The 21,452-nt window shown below is 43.0% G+C and overlaps 1 protein-coding gene across 1 annotated transcript; it reads left to right on the forward strand.

The window, feature by feature from the left end:
• The first annotated feature begins 5,502 nt into the window (after positions 1-5,502).
• LOC115146351 (filamin-A-interacting protein 1-like) lies at positions 5,503-21,355 on the forward strand. Its single transcript, XM_065016487.1, has 4 exons — positions 5,503-5,849; positions 19,232-19,532; positions 19,910-20,083; positions 20,454-21,355. Exons 2-4 carry the CDS (start codon positions 19,239-19,241, stop codon positions 20,634-20,636), a joined length of 651 nt encoding a protein of 216 aa, XP_064872559.1. The 5' UTR covers positions 5,503-5,849; positions 19,232-19,238; the 3' UTR covers positions 20,637-21,355.
• The last annotated feature ends 97 nt before the right edge of the window (positions 21,356-21,452 follow it).

Raw genomic sequence — 21,452 nt, forward strand, 5'->3', positions numbered from 1 at the left:
CATGAGCTGAAATAAAATATAATTTTGTAAATATATATTATTTTCTGGAAACCGTTACATCTCACTGTTATTTAATTATTAGAGATATACAAATGTATATTGCGCCCACCATGCGTCATGTCTGCAATGGTCCTGTGAGGTGAAATGTGTATATTTTGGGATGTGAGCACTGTGACCTGATGAAGATCCGTTTCGGATCGAACTGGGAGCTTTAACAGTGTGCGGGTCTTCTTGTTCTATACTAGTATTCTTTATTAGCCTGAAGTAAAAGATCCCAGAAATGCTCCATACACACAAAAAGCTTATTTCTCTCACATTTTGTGCACCAATTTGTTTACATCCCTGTTAGTGAGCATTTCTACTTTGCCAAGATGATCCATATCAAGAAGATAATTAAACAGCATGATCATTACACAGGTGCACCTTGTGCTGGGGACAATATAAGGTCACTCTAAAATGTGCAGTTTTGTCACACAACACAATGCCACAGATGTCTCAAGTTTTAAGGGAGTGTGCAATTGGCATGCTGACTGCAGGAATGTCCACCAGAGCGGTTTCCAGATAATTTCATGTTTATTTCTCTACCATAAGCTGCCTCCATCGCTGTTTTAGAGAATTTGGCAGTACGTCTAACCGGCCTCACAACCGCAGACCACGTGTAACCATGCCAGCCCAGGATCTCCATATCTGGCTTCTTCACCTGCGGAATCGTCTGAGACCAGCCACCAGGACAGCTGATGAAATGGAGTATTTATGTCTGTTATTATGCCCTTTTGTGGGGATAAAACTCATTCTGATTAGTGGGTGGGCCTATGGTTGCACCCCTGTCCAGTCGTGTAAAATCCTTAGATTAGGGCCTAATGAATTTATTTAAATTGACTGATGCCCGTTTTTTTCTAGGACAGCAAATAAGATAATAGATTCATGCCGTGCTTTCAATATAATGGAGATCTTTTCACCTCTACCCTTGTCCGAGGTGGAATGTGAATCCACAACCTTCTGGCTACTTTGCCATGTAGGCTAATGCTTACAAAATGAAGAACAGATTATGAAACTGCGTATCTGAAGGCTCTGGTCTGTCTAGGAGTGAGGGGAAGAGGTAGGTATGTAATCTGCTATCCACTTTGTTTCATTATATTGGGTATAGGGGAGGGTCACTTGTTGTTTTTTCAAGCATTCAGGGAGGGTCAGGTAAAACTATATTTTACTGAAGGAAGGGTCATCCATTTTCAGTTCAGAGAGGTCCGATTTCCTCCAGGTATCCCTCATTATAAATAACGTACAAAACATTAATTGTAATGTGAGCCGAATAAAATTCGTTATTTTTCACTCAATGCTATACCTTGTCCTCATAGTTCGGTAGTTTATCTTCGTGGATAATGATGATGTCGGAGTATCTCGTACCGCATTACTTTACAGATCTTTTCCAGCGCGGGGTCTGTCTCATAAATATCAGCATCTAACTGAAGACAAGGACAGTACTGAATCAACCAGTCACTCTAGTCTCGCGAGGTCAGATCATCCTTCCAAACGTGAGCTGAGTCTGGGCGACTCAGACACTACTGTTTCATGCAATCTAATTTAGGTAGCTAACAGTCACATTTATTTGTATATGATAGTGAATAACAAAATAGCTAGCTAGCTAAACGTTGACACATTTTTCTTGATAGCTGAAGCTTGTCTAGCAAACAGCTAAAGTTGTTATCAAGTTGCTCTTCCTATAGCCTAGGTCTATAGCTTATATTATAAACTGGGTGGTTCGAGCCCTGAATTCTGATTGGCTGAAAGCCATGGTATATCAGACTGTATACCACGGGTATGACAAAACGTTTCGTTTTACTGCTCTAATTATGTTGGTAACCAGTTTATAATTGCAATAATGCACCTCTGGGGTTTGTGATATGTGGCCAATATACCACGTCTAAGGGCTGTGTCCAGGCACTCCGCGTTGCATCGTAATAAGAATAGCCCTTAGCCGTGGTATATTGGCCATATACCACACCTCCTCGGGCCTTGCTTAAGTATGTACTATGGATCATTTGATTGACTGGCTGTTACCAGGTTGTTCCTTACTCGCTATTAGCTGCAGATAACTACCTTCCGGTAGAAAACGCCAAGCTTTTCTAACTCCTCCAAAGACACAGGTTTGTTTGGGTTTAGTTTTCACGGCATCCTCTGATCTTTTCAGAATCGTCCATGAACCAAGCCTCAATCAACGCCATGGCACGGAATAAATGTTCAATAAAATAGAGATAGATGTTTCGCTAGTAACATAAGAAAACGCATGTGATAAAAACACAAATGATGACATCACTTTGATATGGTAATGAGGAAACCTTCAAAATAAAAGGCCGCATTTGAACACTTTTCACTGTCAATAAAGCATTAAAAATGTGTTTTCAGTAGGCTAGAGCAGTGATTGAGGAGGGACAACCTGAGGGGTACTTGAACCAGCAACCCTTGACATTGTTGGCAAAGATACCTACTTTCAACTCACTTCAACAAGACATGGGAAAAAAGGTGGGACTGGGAACACTCGTATTGTCCATCCCACTGAATATCCTAATTTAAATACATCAGTAGGCAACCATAATAGGTTGAATTCACTTAACTGTGTTGGACGAACCCAATTCATGGGTTTGATGATGTTTTGTTTAGTTGTAATAACTAATTTGTTGGCAATCAGTGTCTTAGAAAAAACATTACTTACTGTAATGGGTAACTGGTCAAATACACACTGCACTGTAGCCTAGTGTAGCGTGCCAGCCAACTATGGGTGCATGCCTGTTTGTAGCTTCATTGTACTATCCACAACTCACCACAAGGTGGCAGTCAAGTAGGTGGCGAGACAGACACCATTGCTGTGTTACTTGTTTGTCATTGAGATGCTACAACTTGAGTCAGGATCATGTGATCCAGTGTTTTCTCATATCAGTGACAACTGACTGGGTATTTAGCTGTAGCATAAATCACATTGATTGAAAAATACTCTTCGTATAGATGCTTCTTGAAGATCCAACACAGGAAAAATGGACCACTGGAATATGACAAACCCAACTAACAGAATCGTTGTCTACCTGTGTCACCAAATTGTTGTTCTGGAGCAGACATAGCTGCCAGGTTCATTGCATGCGCATAAGGGTCTTGACACATTCAGCAGGCCCAACCCCGCGGCCCACATCCCAGAGGAACCAGAGAGAGGGCTGAGGTGATGTCTGGGCTAAAAAACAGGAAGTGACTTGGTGTTGCTAAGGGTGACAGGCAGCAGTGTTTTGGTCATGGTATTGTTGGATGGGCCCTTATAAATGTCTTCTGTTGCTATGCTAAAGGTTGGAGCTTCCTAGGAGAGAGAGATAGAGTGGGGTGTTTCATCCAATAATAAAATCATATATGCCATTTAGCAGATGCTTTTATCCAAAGTGACTTACGTACATATATTCTATATATGGGTGGTCCCAGGAACCAAACCCACAACCCTGGCAGTACAAGCACCATGTTCTACCAACTGGGCTACAAAGGACCAGTAAGCTTCATTCAGTCAGTTAAAGGTGACTTAAACCACAAATAGTGCAAATGCTGTAGTATCTGTGTGCTTGTCCTGAAGGACACCAACTATAAGACTGAAAAGCTTTTTGGTCAAAAAGAAAACCATAATTGCATCATTATGTAAACTCTATTGGTGGGATATTTTGGTCTGTTGTCTTGTATTCTCTCAGTGGGATTTTTATTCACACTGATTATCTGAGACATGTTAGTGTGAGAAATGAGGGCTACTTCACACATAACTCTGAATCATATTAACCACAGTGCTGATTCTGTGAAATAAGACCAAATGTTTTGTCATTTAGCAGACGCTCTAATCTAAAGCGACTTAAAGGAGCCATTAGGGTTAAGTTCCTTGCTCAATGGCACATCGGCATATTTTTTCACCTAGTCGGCTGGGGGATTCAAACCAGCAACTTTTCAGTTACTGGCCCAATGCTCTTAACCGCCAGGCATACTGCCACCTGACCACCATCCCAGGTTATACATACAGACTTAAAGAATAACAAACTTTCCTTCTACTGGACATGACCACATGACCTCATCTGGGTGTGGAAATTATGACATTCAATCAAAAATATACTTGTGATGACCTCAGCTTGGATAGATCTTCATCCACGATATCACATGTTCTTATGGGATGACATGATGTACAGAAAGGAGAGAGGCTGTCCAGCAACTGCTTTGTGTTTCACAATGATGATCCCATTTGAAGTGGCACAGGACAATACAGAGGCATTGTGCAGAGACTACAGAGTGTATTAACCCTTGGATTATCTGTCTTTTCAGGTATCAAGAGTTGCAGTGAAGTTATTGTCAAAAATAGCATTGGCCAAGACCAGGTAAGAGCACCATGTTGCCACGTGAGTGTATCTCAACAAGATAATCACCATTCTGTTTGTTTCTGTGTGTGGTGTGTTTGTTCTTTCATTGGGCAAAACATTACGTCAGCACACCACACCCACACAAGTGACACACATGCACATGTGAACAGAAGTGTTTGAGGCGACTCAGGAAAAAGCAGAGGAGTGGATGGCTATTCCTGTGAAATAAGAGTTTCTGTTCTGTTTTTGGTTGCTTCTGTTTTTGTTTGTACTTAGTGATTTGATGACATAGAGAAATGGATATTCCTCATTGTTGTGTCCTTATTTGGCTCTTTGTCTTTCACCCGTGGCTTTCACATGTCCCAACAGCAGTAGAACACCCACTATGACCTCACAGCAACTCCAACCATACCCATCGACACTGTAAACAATATACTATACTACACATTTAGCTCAGCAAGCTCATTTAGTTTGCTTTTATGTGAGTGGGCCCTGTGGTAAGCTGTCTAACTGCCAAAGTCCTGAAGAGCCTGGCAGCCCCAGCCCTAGCTAGCTCAGAAAATGGTAGTGACTTGGACTGCCAATGGGTTGGGGGGGCTGGCTGTGCTGGACGTTCCCAGCATGGGAGAGAGAGAAGTGGCATAGCTCAGCTGTCAGGAGTGGAGAGGGGAGCGAGGGACCCAGCCAGGCAGCCAGCCTCCAAACCAAACGGCTTCAGCTGCTAACAGCTCCTAGTGACGGCAGCATAGTAGTTAAATATAGACCCATGCTTTAGCCTCCGTCTCCACACTGAAAGACTGGGGACAAAGGAGGAGTAAATGAAAAGACCTGGACGTGTGACAAAGGACATCACACTGCTGCACCTCTCTCTCCCCGCTGAGCAACGGCTCCTTTCAAACACAGACAGAGTGGGAGTGGGAACAGAACTGTGCCTCCATGATTGCCTGTCTCCCTCCTCCGCCAAGGCTTTCTATCCTTTATTTGGACTTTCTCACCCTCACTCCCTTGCATTCTCTTTCTGTCACAAACACTCTCCCACTGACTCCTCAAAGAGTGTATATTTTTGGCTGACTTACAGAGAAAGGAGAGAGAGAGAGAGAGAGAGAGAGAGAGAGAGAGAGAGAGAGAGAGAGAGAGAGAGAGAGAGAGAGAGAGAGAGAGAGAGAGTGTGTGTGTGCATGAGAGAGGGAAGTAGGGAGAGTGGTTAAGCGAGTAGAGAGAGAGCGAGAGAGAGAGAGAGGACTAGATCCAGCTCTCGTTGCTGTAGCATTTCCTTCTTGACCTGGAATCCTAGAGGAGAAGTGAGAGAGCTGAGCTTGTCCATGGTGATGGCATTCATTCTGTAGCAGGGCAGCTGAACAGGAGTAGCATTAAGAAGAGGTCTTCAGAGGACATTCACATACAGAAGGGCAGACTGAGTCACTCTTGTAGGATTACCTTAAGCACAACTCCAAACCTAACCCTGGGGACCAGAAAGAACAGGTAAGAAAGTACAGCTTACTGTCTTCTACACAGTGTGCCTCAGTGAAAGCATGCTTCTCTCATCTCTACTCAGTGTGGGAAGTTAAACCATGTCCCCATGTCGTGGCAGGAGATAAACCTATCAGCTGAAATGCTCTAGTATCATGAGTTTGAAAGGCTGAGAGAGCTATTACTGTTGCTGGATTTTGTCAGTGCTGTTCTGCACAGATATACTGTAGGTTACAGAATACTGCGTGAAGGAACACTATTTTAATGGACTCTGTCTGCCTGCTTTGTGCAGTATGAATGGGTTAAAATCCATGCTGTCCACATGCATTAAAACACATTGAGTTGATGACATGTTTTAAGAGAGTTAAGGTCTTTTGACTGTTCTCAAGAGGTAGAATGGTCATTAGGAGTTAGACACTGGCACTGAGACAGCACACATGGGAAAGAGAAAGTCATGAATCTAATGTACCATATAAATCACTACTTATTCCTCTGTCATTGTTTTATAAAAGCAGTGTGAGAACCCCTTCTAGTGTTATACTAGCAAGAAAAGCCTTGTGAGGACTTAGAGCTGACAGCGTAATCCAGACAAATAACTTTCTCCTGAGATATTTAGGCTGGGAGATAAGGAATAACTAATCCAGATTCCTCCGTTAACATTGGGAATGGATCGTCTCCTCGAACCTTGTCTGGGGGGGGGGGGGGGTTCAACTTGTTGTGAAACAGCATCATTTCTACGTGGTTATTCATTCCTTTTAATTATGTCAAATTATTTTATTTATCACCAGGACATCAATCATAGAACATGCATGTATATTTGGTTCTCATAAGAACTAATCCATTTATCAAGACATACATCACACTGTCTAGCTGAGTCAAATGAAATGTGCAACATATCTCTCTTTTATAGGAATTGCAAGAAAATGGTTCCAAAAGGGTTCTTCGACTGTCCGTATAGAATAACCCTTTTTGGTTCCATGCAGAATCCTTTGAGTTCCATGTAGCACCTTCTGTGGAAAGGGTTCCACATGGAACCCCCTAAAAGTTCTACATGGAACCAAACGGGTTATACCTGGAACCAATAAGGGTTCATCTAAGGGTTCTCCTAAGGAGACAGTTGAAGAACCCTTTTAGGTTCTAGATAGCACCTTTTTTTCTTCGAGTGTTCAGGCATACTTTAAGTTATCCGTCATCCATCTCCTCAGCACCGATCTGTCTCTGTATTGCTCCTAAAGCAGACCAGCTCTGGAAGAGAGAGGAGAGCTAACTGTTCACACTCCAGCTGATGTGGTCCCCTAACACTTAATAATATCATGGTAGATACAGGGAGGAGGGGAGAGAGAGATCTGTCATTAATATTTCTGGCACTTTGTCCAGGTCAGGGATAAGGAGATCCTTTCCTAATGTTAGTTTGAGTGGTTTACTTTACACTTGAGTGTTTTGTTTCCAGGGGTTACCGAAGTTCATTCACAGTTCATTCTTTTTACAATGTTTGAAGAGTTATCAAGTCAGACTTATCTATTCAGACAGACCAAGCTATGTCATTGGCTCATTCAAGTGGCACAGGTGCAGAGAGAGTATTCGCTTACTCAAACTGTGTCCCTCTCCACTGAGATGCCCGTCACCTCAAATCACCTTTGTCACTACATTATTATGATCTTGCATCACTTACTTCTGATCAGTGAGATGATAAGGACATGGCTAAGTTATGAGGTAATGTAGCTCTTTCAGCAGTGGTAGATTGGGAAAGAGATACCACTCCACTGTGGTGTTTATCGACCAGGCGTTTCCATTGACAACATACTGTAGCACAATCGTCAGTGGACAGCCAGTTCTTAATTGTATTTTTTATAGCCTGCATAGCGATTCTGGTAGGATGTAGGCTACATCATGCACTTGGCTTGGAAATGTCTACAACATTGGACAGAAGTATCCATTGCTGTAGTTAGAGAGAGGGAGCAAGCGTATATGGTAAGGGTGATTGTATCTGCCTGGCATGTGTCCACTGTCCAGTGCACTGCCATCAGCACTCTCTGGAATGATCTGGTAACAGGTCTGCTTCACGTGTTCAACTCATCGCTCTTGGGAGTGGGCCAGACTGTATCCTGCAGTGTGTTGTGGGAGTGGGGGAGGTTGGAGGAGTGACCCTGGCTCTGTCCCTTGTTGAGGCCAGACAGAGGGAGCTGGTCTGGGGCTGGTCACTATACTCCCAGTGGTCACTGTGGTGCAGCCTTCAGACCTGCTGGTGAGATTCGGCAACAGCTGTCCCTGGCACGTGTCACCCCCATTACTATGACACTAAGCCATGAATGTAGAGAATCTGTTCCAGACCTTTAGGTTTTACATAGAATAATGCTTCTTACATTTCCATGTTATGAAGTGTAAAGGAAAACCACAGTGCTTCATCAGCATCCATCGAATGACCACGCAGCTGGTGGGCTTTGCTCTCTTATTAAGTTCATAGTAAACCATCTTGACATTCTCCAAATATTGTGACGAGAGAAGTCCTCTCCTTCAATGTGATATCTTAAAGGAATCTTTTGAATCCTATTACTTCTGTATGTCACAGATGTATCTATATTAATCGTCAGTAGCTTGGGATAGTGATGCTATTCATTGCAAATGGTTCTGGCCCCATTCTCACTGACCTTCGCCCTATCTTCTCGCTAGAAAAAGCAGTCATTCTGAGAACTTCTTGCTGAACTTTTGAAAGGTTCAGGTAGGGAGACTTTGCATTCCCTGAAGTGAGTCTTATTGTAGTAATACGTGATCTCAAATCAACCAGGCTGCGGCTCGTTTCCTCTCTTCCTCCCAGTCAGTGGGGGAGTGACATGATGATAGACTGCTGGAGACTTCCATTTTTTCACATAATTTATTTGGACGGTTTTAAACATATTTGCTGACCGATCCATGATTCAGAAAGCTGCCTTATCGCTCTGGGATCTCAGCGTCTGTACAGGCTGACTGTTGGAGCTCTTTTTATTAAATGTTTATTTAACCTTTATTTAACTAGGCAACTCTTGAGTTGGACAGACGACTCAAGTTAGGCTAAATGTGTATAACTTTTTTTCAGCAGTGTGAAAGGGTCATGTAATGTCATGTAATATCATGTGCATCACACATGGACAGATCAGAGCAGACCATTGACATTTTATGGAATTATGGCCTAGTAAGGGGCGCAACTTTGGTTTTAGAAGTGGGGGGGGACTTAATATATATACACACACCAAACAGCCTACCCGACCACTCGGAGGCGTCCGCATGGTCCTACAGCACACTGTTGCCTCGTTTTATATCACATTCCAATGATAAAACTGGAGGGGACAAAAATGCCATTTCAGAATGTGGGTGTGTTCACATGTATGTGAGTGTGCTTCACCCATGTGTAATTTGCAGCCTCTATATGGTCTTTATGCAACATTCTGAGCATGCCTTGTGCCCCGCCCCCTTAGAATCTCCTTTTAAACATGATATCCAATCATGTCATGTTACTCAAGGAATTTGGTGCTTGATTGGTTGGTTTCCATTTACAGATTCTGTAAGCCTACTCCATGCTGCTCCCTCAATAGATCAAGTGAATTGGGTTGCTACCCAGCACAGTAGAGTTGTGAATATCATATCTGTTGGCTCTTGGAGACATACAAGCTTCGTTCAGAGCAAAAGGAGATAAATGTACACAGATACGATCTTCATTTTATCACCGTGATTCAGGAGAACTTGCAATGCAGGAAATGTAAAACGTGTAGTGTATGAGGTTTAAAAGGGCTTCTGAAATTTCCACTTTGAAATGTCAGACTTGACTTTCCCTTACGAAAAATGTATCAACCCCTACAAAAATGTCCATCAATTATAATCCACATTTCCTGTTGCTGCAGGATTATTTTCCTGCGGGAGCAAACTGGCTCAAATTAAGATCCTACATCTGTATGTGAATTGCATTGCCTTTGATAGGCCTACAGTGTACAGTATTAGGGCCGACTAGCTGCACCATCTTCATCTACTGAAGGTCCCTGTACAACATCTGACCCTCATGTACAGATGAAGTCGGAAGTTTACATACACCTTAGCCAAATACATTTAAACTCAGTTTCTCACAATTCCTGACATTTAATCCTAGTAAAAATTCTCTGTCGTAGCTCAGTTAATATCACCCCTTTATTTTAAGAATGTGAAATGTCAGAATAATAGTAGAGAGAATGATTTATTTCAGCTTGCTTGCACACACTTTTTCAGTTCTGCCAACAAATTTCTATGGGATTGAGGTCAGGGCTTTGTGATGGCCACTCCAATACCTTGACTTTGTTGTCCTTAAGCCATTTTGCCACAACTTTGGAAGTATGCTTGGGGTCATTGTCCATTTGGAAGACCCATTTGCAACCCAGCTTTACATTCCTGACTGATGTCTTGAGATGTTGCTTCAATATATCCACATAATTTTCCTCCTCATGATGCCATCTAGCCTCCCCCTTTTTCCTCCAAACATAACGATGGTCATTATGGCCAAACAGTTATATTTTTTGTTTCATCAGACCAGAGGACATTTCTCCAAAAACTACGATCTTTGCAGTTGCAAACCATAGTCGGGGCTTTTTTATGGCTGTTTTGGAGCAGTGGCTTCTTCCTTGCTGAGCGGCCTTTCAGGTTATGTCGATATAGGACTCGTATTACTGTGGATATCGATACTTTTGTACCTGTTTCCTCCAGAATATTCACATGGTCCGTTGCTGTTGTTCTAGGATTGATTTGCACTTGTCACACCAAAGTGCGTTCATCTCTAGGAGACAGAACGCATCTTCTTCCTGAGCGGTATGACGGCTGCGTGGTCCCATGGTGTTTATACTTGCATACTATTGTTTGTACAGATGAACGTGGTACTTTCAAGCGTTTGGAAATTGCTCCCAAGGATGAACCAGACTTGTGGAGGTCTACAATTTATTTTTGGAGGTTTTGTCTGATTTCTTTTGATTTTCCAATGGTGTCAAGCAAAGAGGCACTGAGTTTGAAGGTAGGCCTTGAAATACATCCACATGTACACCTCCAATTGACTCAAATGATGTCAATTAGCCTATCAGAAGCTTCTAAAGCCATAACATAATTTTCTGGAATTTTCCAAGCTGTTTAAAGGCACAGTCCACTTAGTGTATGTATACTTCTGACCCACTGGAATTGTGATACAGTGAGTTATAAGTGAAATAATCTGTCTGGAAAAAAAATTGGAAAAAGGATTTATGTCATGCATAAATTAGATGTCCTAACCGACTTTCCAAAACTATAGTTTGTTAACAAGAAATTTGTAGAGTGGTTGAAAAACGAGGTTTTAATGACTCCAACCTAAGTGTATGTAAACCTCCGTCTTCACCTGTATGTGACTTCCTTCTGTCTTACATGACACTGTTGGGACACCGTGGCCCTGGTGTTAAAATGACCTGCTTTTGCTAATGGTGGAAACTCATTGAACCTCATCTGCAATCAGAAGACTGTGTATGTAATGTGGTGATGAAGAGGATGCAACGAGTAGAAACCTTGTAGGGAAAGTCATATTCTGCCCTAGCAGGATGACATGTCAGGTGTAAGAAATGTTGATGCAGAGTATACAACGAGTAGAAGCCTTGTAGGGAAAGTCATATTCTGCCCTAGCAGGATGACATGTCAGGTGTAAGAAATGTTGATGCAGAGTATAAATAGAAGTAGGCCAGATCACTAGACAAACTGTACCGTGGCCAATATACATATACAGTAACCAACAGAACTGGGACCATGTCGGCAGAGACCATGTCATCTAGTATTTAGAAAGTTAAACAAAGTATTATGAAATTCCAAGTGAAATAAGAATATATTGTAAACATAAATTCCACGTCTAATTTAGTGATATAATACCAATCAACAAGAAATATGTATAATGTAAGTATGTTCAGCTGTCTCAACCGACAAAAGACTTCATCACTCTTCAGTTGAACTAAATTTGCCTCTGAAACACGTCTGTTATGTAATATTTGACCCTGAAAGGTCAGTGTTTGTCTGCAGAGGAATGTGTCTGCAGAAAGCTGAGACATACCAGTCTGTAGCAGTACATGGAAAACAGGGACTTGTAAAAACAGTAATACTAACATTTGAATCAAGACAATTTCTATAACAGTTTTGAGTCAAGGTGGATTGAAATTCTGATATTTTCTAGTAGAGTCATGTTTTCCTTGTTAAGATGGAAGAGCCGTTGGACCCCACAGTATTTGATCAGGCGTTGCCAAACTCCTTCATGCTGAGGCACAGTTCCCAGCCCATATTTAGTCACGTTGGGTTCATAGCGTGGCTACCCAATGGGCATGGACGTCAGTTCAACGTCTATTTTTGATTTACATTTGTGGTGTTTTCAACTAAGGTCAATTCAATGTGAAATCAACCAAAAATATTACCATGACATTGGATTTAGGTTAAAAGTTGGTTGCAAATCCAATGAGTTGTCCACGTTGATTCGACGTCATCACATTGAAATGACGTGGAAACAACACGTTGATTCAACTAGTTTTTGCCCAGTGAGTATATCAAACTCCCCCAATCAAACAATACGTTTTTCCAAAGAGTTCGGAGGGCCCCTGGAATCCCGACAACTGCTGTCACTAGTGTCTCAGGGAGCAGGAGCTATCTATCAACTAAGGCTGACATCACAGGCCAAATCAGGACCATGTAGCCATGCAGTCTGGGAGGGACCTCTGGAGGAGCACTGGAAGAGGAGGTACAGATCTCACACAAACAACAACAACAACTCTAGATCTGGGAAAGAGTTCACATCCACTGGCTAAATCAGGTCCTCCAACGAAGTTTGTTTATTTTCACAGTATGTCCACACACCTTGTAGTTGAATTTGGATTGTATGTGGGTGGTGTAGCTGTAGCCAAATATTGTTGCTTTTCAATGATCATTTGAGCAGTATGTTGTACCCCAACCTAAAGCTGCCGGACTCCCTTTCAGTGAAAGGCATCTGTTTACTTGCTGATCACAGCTAAAGTGATAGGGCTCCTTTTTCTCCAGCATGGACCAGGAGAACGTGTGTTGGGGTCGGAGACCCTATAAATACCCTGAGTGACAGCTGGCCATGACCGCCAGGGTCTAGCCTGGCTGTGTGGGAGTAGACATGGGACCCAACCTTACTTTAGTCCCATGCCTTCACAGATCATTAGGCCCTGGCCTTCTCATCAGAGGGAACTTGGGCGTTTGATGCAGGCAGTCAGACAGTAACATACTACAGATGACTTGGATTCCATGGATTTGTGGGCATGCTGGTCAGGGGTACCCAGTGAGGGCTCATTGTCCATTAGCCAGCTCCCTCCACATTAGGGAAGAAGGGAATGCAACATGCAGGAATGGTATGTGAGGCTCAGAGGCCACGTGGCTTTGGAATCCCCATTTGCCCTCTTAGAATTCACTTCACTCACAACAGTTGCAAACCATTGAGCTGAAACGGAGAGTCATGCTGTAGGAATCTGATTGAAATTTAAATAGAAAACACAAAAATTGGAAGGAGTTAAGGGTATAGAGAAGGTTTTGTTATCATTACGCCTTGGTGAAATTGGAGCAATAGATCATTATCCTGAAATGGTCTATTTGAACAGTGTCCAGTCAGCTATCTATCTAACCTCAGTTCCATGTGAATGTTGAGCTTTCATGGCTTAACTCCCAATCAGCTCATTACCCTTGAATCAAAGTAATGCATGTTCCAGCTGATAGCATTACACAATCCATACAGAACTGTGGGAATAAGAACCGGTTTAATTAAACTGTGCTAGAGGAAAAATAAATGAGTTCTTGGAGTTTGGAATCATAGGTGGAAGCCAAAGGAGCCAGAAGTTGGAGCTAAAGTATTTTTCCAAAGTTAAATGGAGGATGAAGCCCAAATGAACTAGGGAGAAGTGATACTGTACTCTACAGAGCTGTTGCATAGTTACATATTGGAAGTGTGCATGTACTTCACTAATAAATGCAAGTTTTACATTGAATGTATTTATGTTCATGTCCTGACCATGAGTTTAAAACAATATCCAGAGTTTTGTTTTGAAGTGTGTGAGAGAAGTAGGTGCTTTCCAAATATTGTTGTGTCTGATTCCTCTCTGGCCTCTTACAACCTCTCTTAACCCACCTTTTAAACCAGACGAAGACCACATAAACGTGTGGTCATTTGAGAGCCAGTGGATTGGTCACTGTGTTATTTTTATCTCAGTGGTTTACAGTAATACTCAGTAAAGCCTATCGATCCAAACACTGTGGTGAACAGTGGTGTAAAGTGCTTAAGTAAAAATACTTTAAAGTACTACTTAAGTAGTTTTTCTGGGGTATCTGTACTTTACTATTTACAAAACTCCAGTCTCAACGTCAACAGTGAAGAGGCGACTCCAGGATGCTGGCCTTCTGGGCAGAGTTCCTCTGTCCAGTGTCTGTGTTCTTTAGCCGATCTTAATCTTTTATTTTTATTGGCCAGTCTGAGATAGGGACTTTTCTTTGAAACTCTGCCTAGAAGGCCAGCATCCCAGAGTTGCCTCCTCACTGTTGACGTTGGGACTGGTGTTTTGCGGATACTATTTAATGAAGCTGCCAGTTGAGGACTTGTGAGGCATCTGTTTCTCAAACTAGACACTCTAATGTACTTGTCCTCTTGCTCAGTTGTGCACCGGGGCCTCCCACTCCTCTTTCTATTCTGGTTAGAGCCAGTTTGCGCTGTACAGTATTATACGAGATCTTAGGTTTCTTGAAAATTTCTTGCATGGAATAGCCTTCATTTCTCGGAACAAGAATAGACTGACGAGTTTCAGAAGAAAGTCTTTGTTTCTAGCCATTTTGAGCTTGTAATCGAACCCACAAATGCTGATGCTCCAGATACTCAACTAGTCTAAAGAAGGCCAGTTTTATTGCTTCTTTAGCACAACCATTTTCAGCTGTGCTAACATAATTGCAAAAGGGTTTTTTAATGATCAATTAGCCATTTAAAATGAAAAACTTGGATTAGCTAACACAACGTGCCATTGGAATATAATCCTATGCTGGAGTCAAGTACAGTACAGTACTGTAGATGTTACATCATCAAGGCATAGAGTGTATCCTTGGTACCCCTTTATCCTTGCCTGCACCTGTCCTGGCAGGGCTGAGGAGTGGCATAGCAGTGGGTACTGGGTAGTCTACTGTGCTCGAGAAAATCACTCCAGTTTGACTCAATGTGATGTTATTATACTGTAATGTACTACAGGGCACGGAAAGCAGTCTGAGTAGCCCAATTCACCACTTGAGATGGCTTTTCTTCTCTCTTATTTTGGAAGATCTTTTCTTTCAACCCTTTCTTGCAACTGGACCTTTTTCCAGGAAACATTTGAGATTAGGGTAGATTCGTTTCAGACGCCATTAAGTCATTCTGATCAGTAAGAGCTCTGCAGAGTCAGACAGCTACTAAAGAGGAAGATAAACAAATCCCTGAGGAGTGAGCTGAAACCTCCAGTGAACCGCTGTCAGAACCCTGTATCTCACACATACATACAGTACAGTCAGGCCTGCTTTGCTCCCAGTCTCATAGCTCTCCTAGTGAACATCTTGTTTTCATCGAGGTTAGAATGAGTTACTGTTCTTTATTGATGTTCACAGTCCAAGTGTTGTGCTGTTCTGGCCTAATTGAGCCTCGAACTGATCTCAGAGCAGAGGGAGCGGTGGAGTCGTGTAGGGGAGAGGGAATGTGTGACATAGTTCTGTGAGCTCACTCAGCTCAAGATGGCTCAGAGGATGAGTCAGGGGTCGTGTGACATCACCTGCAAGGGAATTGTTCGCTATCTGTCTGTCACGATCGTCGTAAAAACATTCGGACCAAAGCGCAGCGTGATATGGGTTCCACATATTTATTGACGTGAAACGCACAAAACAATTTTAAAAAAGCAAACGATACGTGAAGCTATGGAGTGCTCACAGGCAACTACACATAAACAAGACCCCACAAAAAAACAGTGGGGAAATGGCTGCCTAAATATGATCCCCATTCAGAGACAACGCTAAACAGCTGCCACTGATTGGGAACCATACCAGGCCAACAGAAATAAAACAACCTAGATTACCCACCCTAGTCACACCCCGACCCTCCAAAGGTGCGGACTCCTGCCGCAAAACCTGACTCCTGACTCCATAGGAGAGGGTCCAGGTGGGCATCTAGTGTCGGTGGCGGCTCCGGTGCGGGGCGAAGTACCCACTCTGCTCGCGGATCCGCCAGCATTGGTGGCGGATCTGGTGCGGGACGAAGAACCAGCTCATCCCGCGGATCCAGCATCGGTGGTGGCTCTCGTGCTGGACCTTGCCCCCGCCCAGACCACGGGTCCGGCCATGGAGCCGAGTAGAACGCCGCACCTGGACTGGGCACCGGCGCAGAGGAAGGCCCCGGCCTTGGAGCGGGACTGGACGCCGTGCCTGGACTGGACGTCGGCGCAGAGGAAGGCTCCTGCCATGGAGCGGGACTGAACGCCGTGCCTGGACCGGAAACTGGCGCAGAGGAAGAATCCGGCCTTGGAGCTAGACTGGACGTTGTGCCTGGATGGGGCACCGGCACAGGGGAGGGTTCCGGCCTTGGAGCTGGACTGGACAACGTGCATGGACTGGGCACCGGCGCAGAAGAAGGCTCCAGCCATGGAGCAGGACTGGACGCCGTGCCTTGACATCGGTGCAGAGGAAGGCTCCGGCCTTGGAGCTGGACTGGACAACGTGCATGGACTGGGCACCGGCGCAGAAGAAGGCTCCTGCCCTGGAGCTGGACTGGTCGCCTTGCCTGGAAGCTCCGGACCGTGGACCATTGCAGGAGGTTCCGGACTGTGGACCGTCGCAGCAGGTTCCGGACTGTGGACCATCGTAGGAGGTTCCGGACTGTGGACCGTCGTAGGAGGTTCCGGACTGTGATGTCATACTGTACCAGAACAGAATCACAGAGAGAACACTTGTTCACAGTAAGGGGACTGTAGTTGTTCCATTAATCACAACTCCTTCAAGGGACTGTAGTTGCTCCATTATTCACAACTCCTTCAGGGGACTAGTTGTTCCATTAATCACAACTCCTTCAAGGGACTGTAGTTGTTCCATTAATCACAACTCCTTCAAGGGACTGTAGTTTTTCCACTAATCACAACTCCTTCAAGGGACTGTAGTTGCTCCATTAATCACAACTCCTCCAGGGACCTGTAGATGTTCCATTAATCACAACTCCTTCAGGGGACTGTAGTTTTTCCGTTAATCACAACTCCTTCAGGGGCCTGTAGTTGTTTCATTAATCACATCTCCTTCAGGGGCCTGTAGTTGTTCCATTAATCACAACTCCTTCAGGTGACTGTAGTTGTTCCATTAATCACAACTCCTTCAGGGAACTAGTTGTTCCATTAATCACAACTCCTTCAAGGGACTGTAGTTGTTCCATTAATCACAACTCCTTCAGGTGACTGTAGTTGTTCCATTAATCACAACTCCTTCAAGGGACTGTAGTTGTTCCATTAATCACAACTCCTTCAGGGGCCTGTAGTTGTTCCATTAATCACAACTCCTTCAAGGGTCTATAGTTGTTCCATTAATCACAACTCCTTCAAGGGTCTATAGTTGTTCCATTAATCACAACTCCTTCAAGGGACTGTAGTTGTTCCATTAATCACAACTCCTTCAAGGGTCTATAGTTGTTCCATTAATCACAACTCCTTCAGGTGACTGTAGTTGTTCCATTAAATCACAACTCCTTCAAGGGTCTATAGTTGTTCCATTAAATCACAACTCCTTCAAGGGAATGTAGTTATTCCATTAATCACAACTCTTTCAGGGAGGAGGAGAGATGCTCTAAGATCAAAGCTCTATGAAGTTTAACACATACAGTGCATGCACACACACAAATGCATTGATGACCTACATTAGCCATACTGCAGGTGGAACGAGGTTTGGACCTGGACCCGGAGTGGGGTCAATACGGACCGTGGGTCCCGACCAAAATAAATAAATGTATATACACTGACTACACCAAACAGAGTTAAAAATCCTTCTTTAATATGTCTCCTCCCCTTCATCTACACTGATTGAAGTGACATCAATAAGGGATCATAGCTTTCACCTGGTCAGTGTATGTCATGGAAAGAGCAGGTGTTCTTAATGTTTTGTATACTCAGTGTATTTATATATTTCATATATAATAAGAAGAAGAAGAAGAATTTGAAGAACTTAGATTTCAATGCAATTTGGTTGAGCGTTGTAATAGTAGAATACACAAAGTACAATTTTGAAATGTAGTAGTGCTTGGGCAGTAGTGCAGAAGCATAAATATCATACACCCCCAAAATGCTAACCTCCCCTGTTATTGTAATGGTGAGGTTAGCATGTCTTGGAGGTATGATATTTGCGCATCTGTAACTTTTTCAGATGCACACATAAGACATGGCAAAATGTGTTGAATTGTAGGAAATTAGCTACAAAACTTGAAAATATTATTAAAATATTATAAAATATTATGGGGTGGCATGGGTCCCGAGGTAGGGGTTTGTTACTATGCCGATAAAGACAATATCCATCCGGACCTTTGACCGCAGGGAATTTCTGTGGACCTCATACAGTAGTTGAGTACCCCTGACCTACACTGTGTGCAGTGCACTTGACCCCAACAGACACAGGATGACTCAACAGTACATGAATGCAATGTAACCTGGTAACCTCTGACCTGGTCTCACTGTATAACATGGTGCATACAGACCATCATAGTTCAAGCCTTGTATTTCTTTTTGAGTTGGATCCCAGATTGTTTACAGATTAGCATGACAAACAAGACAAACACCCAGCGGTGCTGCAAATGTTCCAGTGTCCTCCCATCCAACGTGTCACCACCCAGCATGAGATACTCTGTAAAAGAACAGGACATGTCATAAATACTTGTCACGAACACACACACACACACCACACATATGCACACACACTCTACCACCACATGTTTAAACTCGGATAGAATAGAGAAATGACAGATGCAGGACATGCTGCCTTGGAGCGCTCTTATAGTTGACCTCACACCTTATAGTCTCCTGTCATTGAATATAAGATGGTCAGAAAGGCACAGGAAAGGGATGAGGGAGGATGGGTATGAAGATGGGTTTCCAAGGCCATAAAACCGACTGTAAGTGATGTGTCCACAGTCTGAGTAGTGTCCAGGATGTTTATTTGTATTTTCTCTCTCTGTATCTCTCTCTCGTTCTCTGTCTCAAACACACTCACACTCTCTTTCTCACTTTTCACATGCTTTCAATTGATGTTTGTACAGATTCTATTAACATTAAGTATATCGATTTAGTTGACAATTTCCCTCACTTTTATTCATTGCTGCACAGGTTAAAATATGATTCCCTCTGTTATTTTTCTATGGCCAGATAGAGGATGAGGTCCAAGAGTAGTGGGGTGGAGAGCCCAGCCAATGGGGTACTCGGGGTTCCCCAGGCAACACAAGACATCAACCAGGAAGAGGGTGTAAATCTGCATACACCCATAAAGAGTCTGAAGGTCAAAGTTCAACCAAACATTGAGGAGTTGGTGGAGGAGGTGGTGGTGGTCTCTGACATAGAGAAGTCAACCGAGGACAGCTTAGGTACTAGTGACAAAAGACTGGGAATCATGGACCTTACTAAAAAGGACCTTCTGAGGCTGCTAGGGGTCATGGAAGGTGAGGTTCAGGTGAGTCTGATTCATATTGATAAACTACCGTATGATGATATTGTGCATAGCTTAATAGTTAACTGTGGAGTGAACCATTAATCTTGTCTGCTGGGATGATGTTTACTTTCATTATCCACTAGGTGGAACCGATTGCCATGCTTTTATTGTAAATCCTCACAATATTTAGTCCAAAATTAGATATATTTTTCTCTATACTACCTCCCTCTAGTGGCTGATGTTGGTACTAACACACATTACATTACAGAAAACCTGCTCTTACCTTGCCTTGTAAGAGTAGTCCCTTGGTGCACTAAAGGAGATTCTTATAAACAATAACTTGCAAGGTTGTTTTCAAAGCACTAAGAGAGTGTGTTTTTTGTGTGTGTAACCCCCAGGCGAGGGAGGATGTTATCTGTGTGCTGAAGACTGAGAGGACACGTCTGGAAGCTCTGAAGTCCCACTATGGTTCTGCAGCTCCTACCACAGCCCTCCAGGCCCTACAGAGAGACAGCCTTCTCACCAACACACATACACACATTGACAATGTCTACCAGTGGCCAATGGCTGAGGTTAGTCACCAACAGTACTGACAGATACGTATTACCTTACAAACCAATAATATTGATTGTAGTATTATTTTTCTCTCTTTTTTTAAATACAATTTTATTCGTCATGTACACAGTTTACAACAGGTATAAAAGGTTAATTGAAATGGTTACGCGCTACAGTAGCTCCCTCAACAATTGCAGTACCATGTAATTCATACAGACAAATCTGGATGTCAAATGTTGAACATCATTAGTTTACACATTTTTGCCATGAAATCTACCAGTTTTGTTATACAATAAGGATGCATAGATCAACAAGACAGAAGTACACTAGTTGACTGAATGGTCAGAGTTACAGTCTAATGATTATTCTGTGTTGTGTGTTCCTCAGCTGGACCGTCTGCAGGATAAACACAAGGACACGTATCGGCGCATGCTGGAACAGCTTCTATTGACTGAGAAGTGTCATCGCCGCACCGTGCACGAGCTGGACAGCGAGAAGCACAAGCATGCTGACTACATGAACAAGAGTGACGAATTCACTAACCTATTGGAGCAGGAGAGAGAGAGGTAAGATGATGAGGGGGAGGAAAAGAGAGAGGTCAGAGGATGAGGAAGAGACTCTTGTTAATTTCGTTCTGACCCAAAGCTGAGAGAATTAAAGTAAGAAAAGGTTTACTCAGCATTGGAGCATAATGAAGTTGGTGATGAGGCAATATCTCCCAGTTCTCTTTCTCCCATGACATCATCTGGTGGAGGTTCAGATTAGCTCATCAGGACCATTGGGACCTTGGCTTCAGTAGTCCAAGCATGACTGTGTGTGTGAGAGGAGTGTGTAAGGACACAGAGAGCGGGAACCTCTCAAAGGGATCAGACATGAGAAAGAGCGAGAGAAATCAGCTTGGTCTCAGACTAGACGTAAGATAGTAAACATACATCTGGAACACTCAAATTAGTATGATATGTTACGTTTGGTATGGTTACATAAGACAGAAGGTTACTTAAGGCAAAAATGAAAGTAGGGTGTTTGGTTGGGGTGGATGGGTAGACTTCTGGCAACCCGAATGTTGCATGTTCAAATATCATCACGGACAACCTAATAATTTGAGAACCAACTATTTTCTACTTTGCAACTACTTAGCATGTTAGCTAAGCCTAACCTTAACTCTTTAACCTAATTCTTAACCTCAACCCCTAGCCTAGCTAGCGTTAGCCATCTAGCTAATGTTCGCATTAGCCACCTAGCTAACATTAGCCACAACAAATTCAAATTCATAACATATCATATAGTATGTTTTGCAAATTCGTAACATATGTTACAAATTACAATTTATATGATAATAAATGTTACGAATTACAATTTATATGATAATAATATCATATGAAATGG

This window comes from Oncorhynchus nerka, unplaced genomic scaffold (assembly GCF_034236695.1).
Source record: "Oncorhynchus nerka isolate Pitt River unplaced genomic scaffold, Oner_Uvic_2.0 unplaced_scaffold_25___fragment_4___debris, whole genome shotgun sequence".
In the NCBI taxonomy this organism is placed as follows: domain Eukaryota; kingdom Metazoa; phylum Chordata; class Actinopteri; order Salmoniformes; family Salmonidae; genus Oncorhynchus; species Oncorhynchus nerka.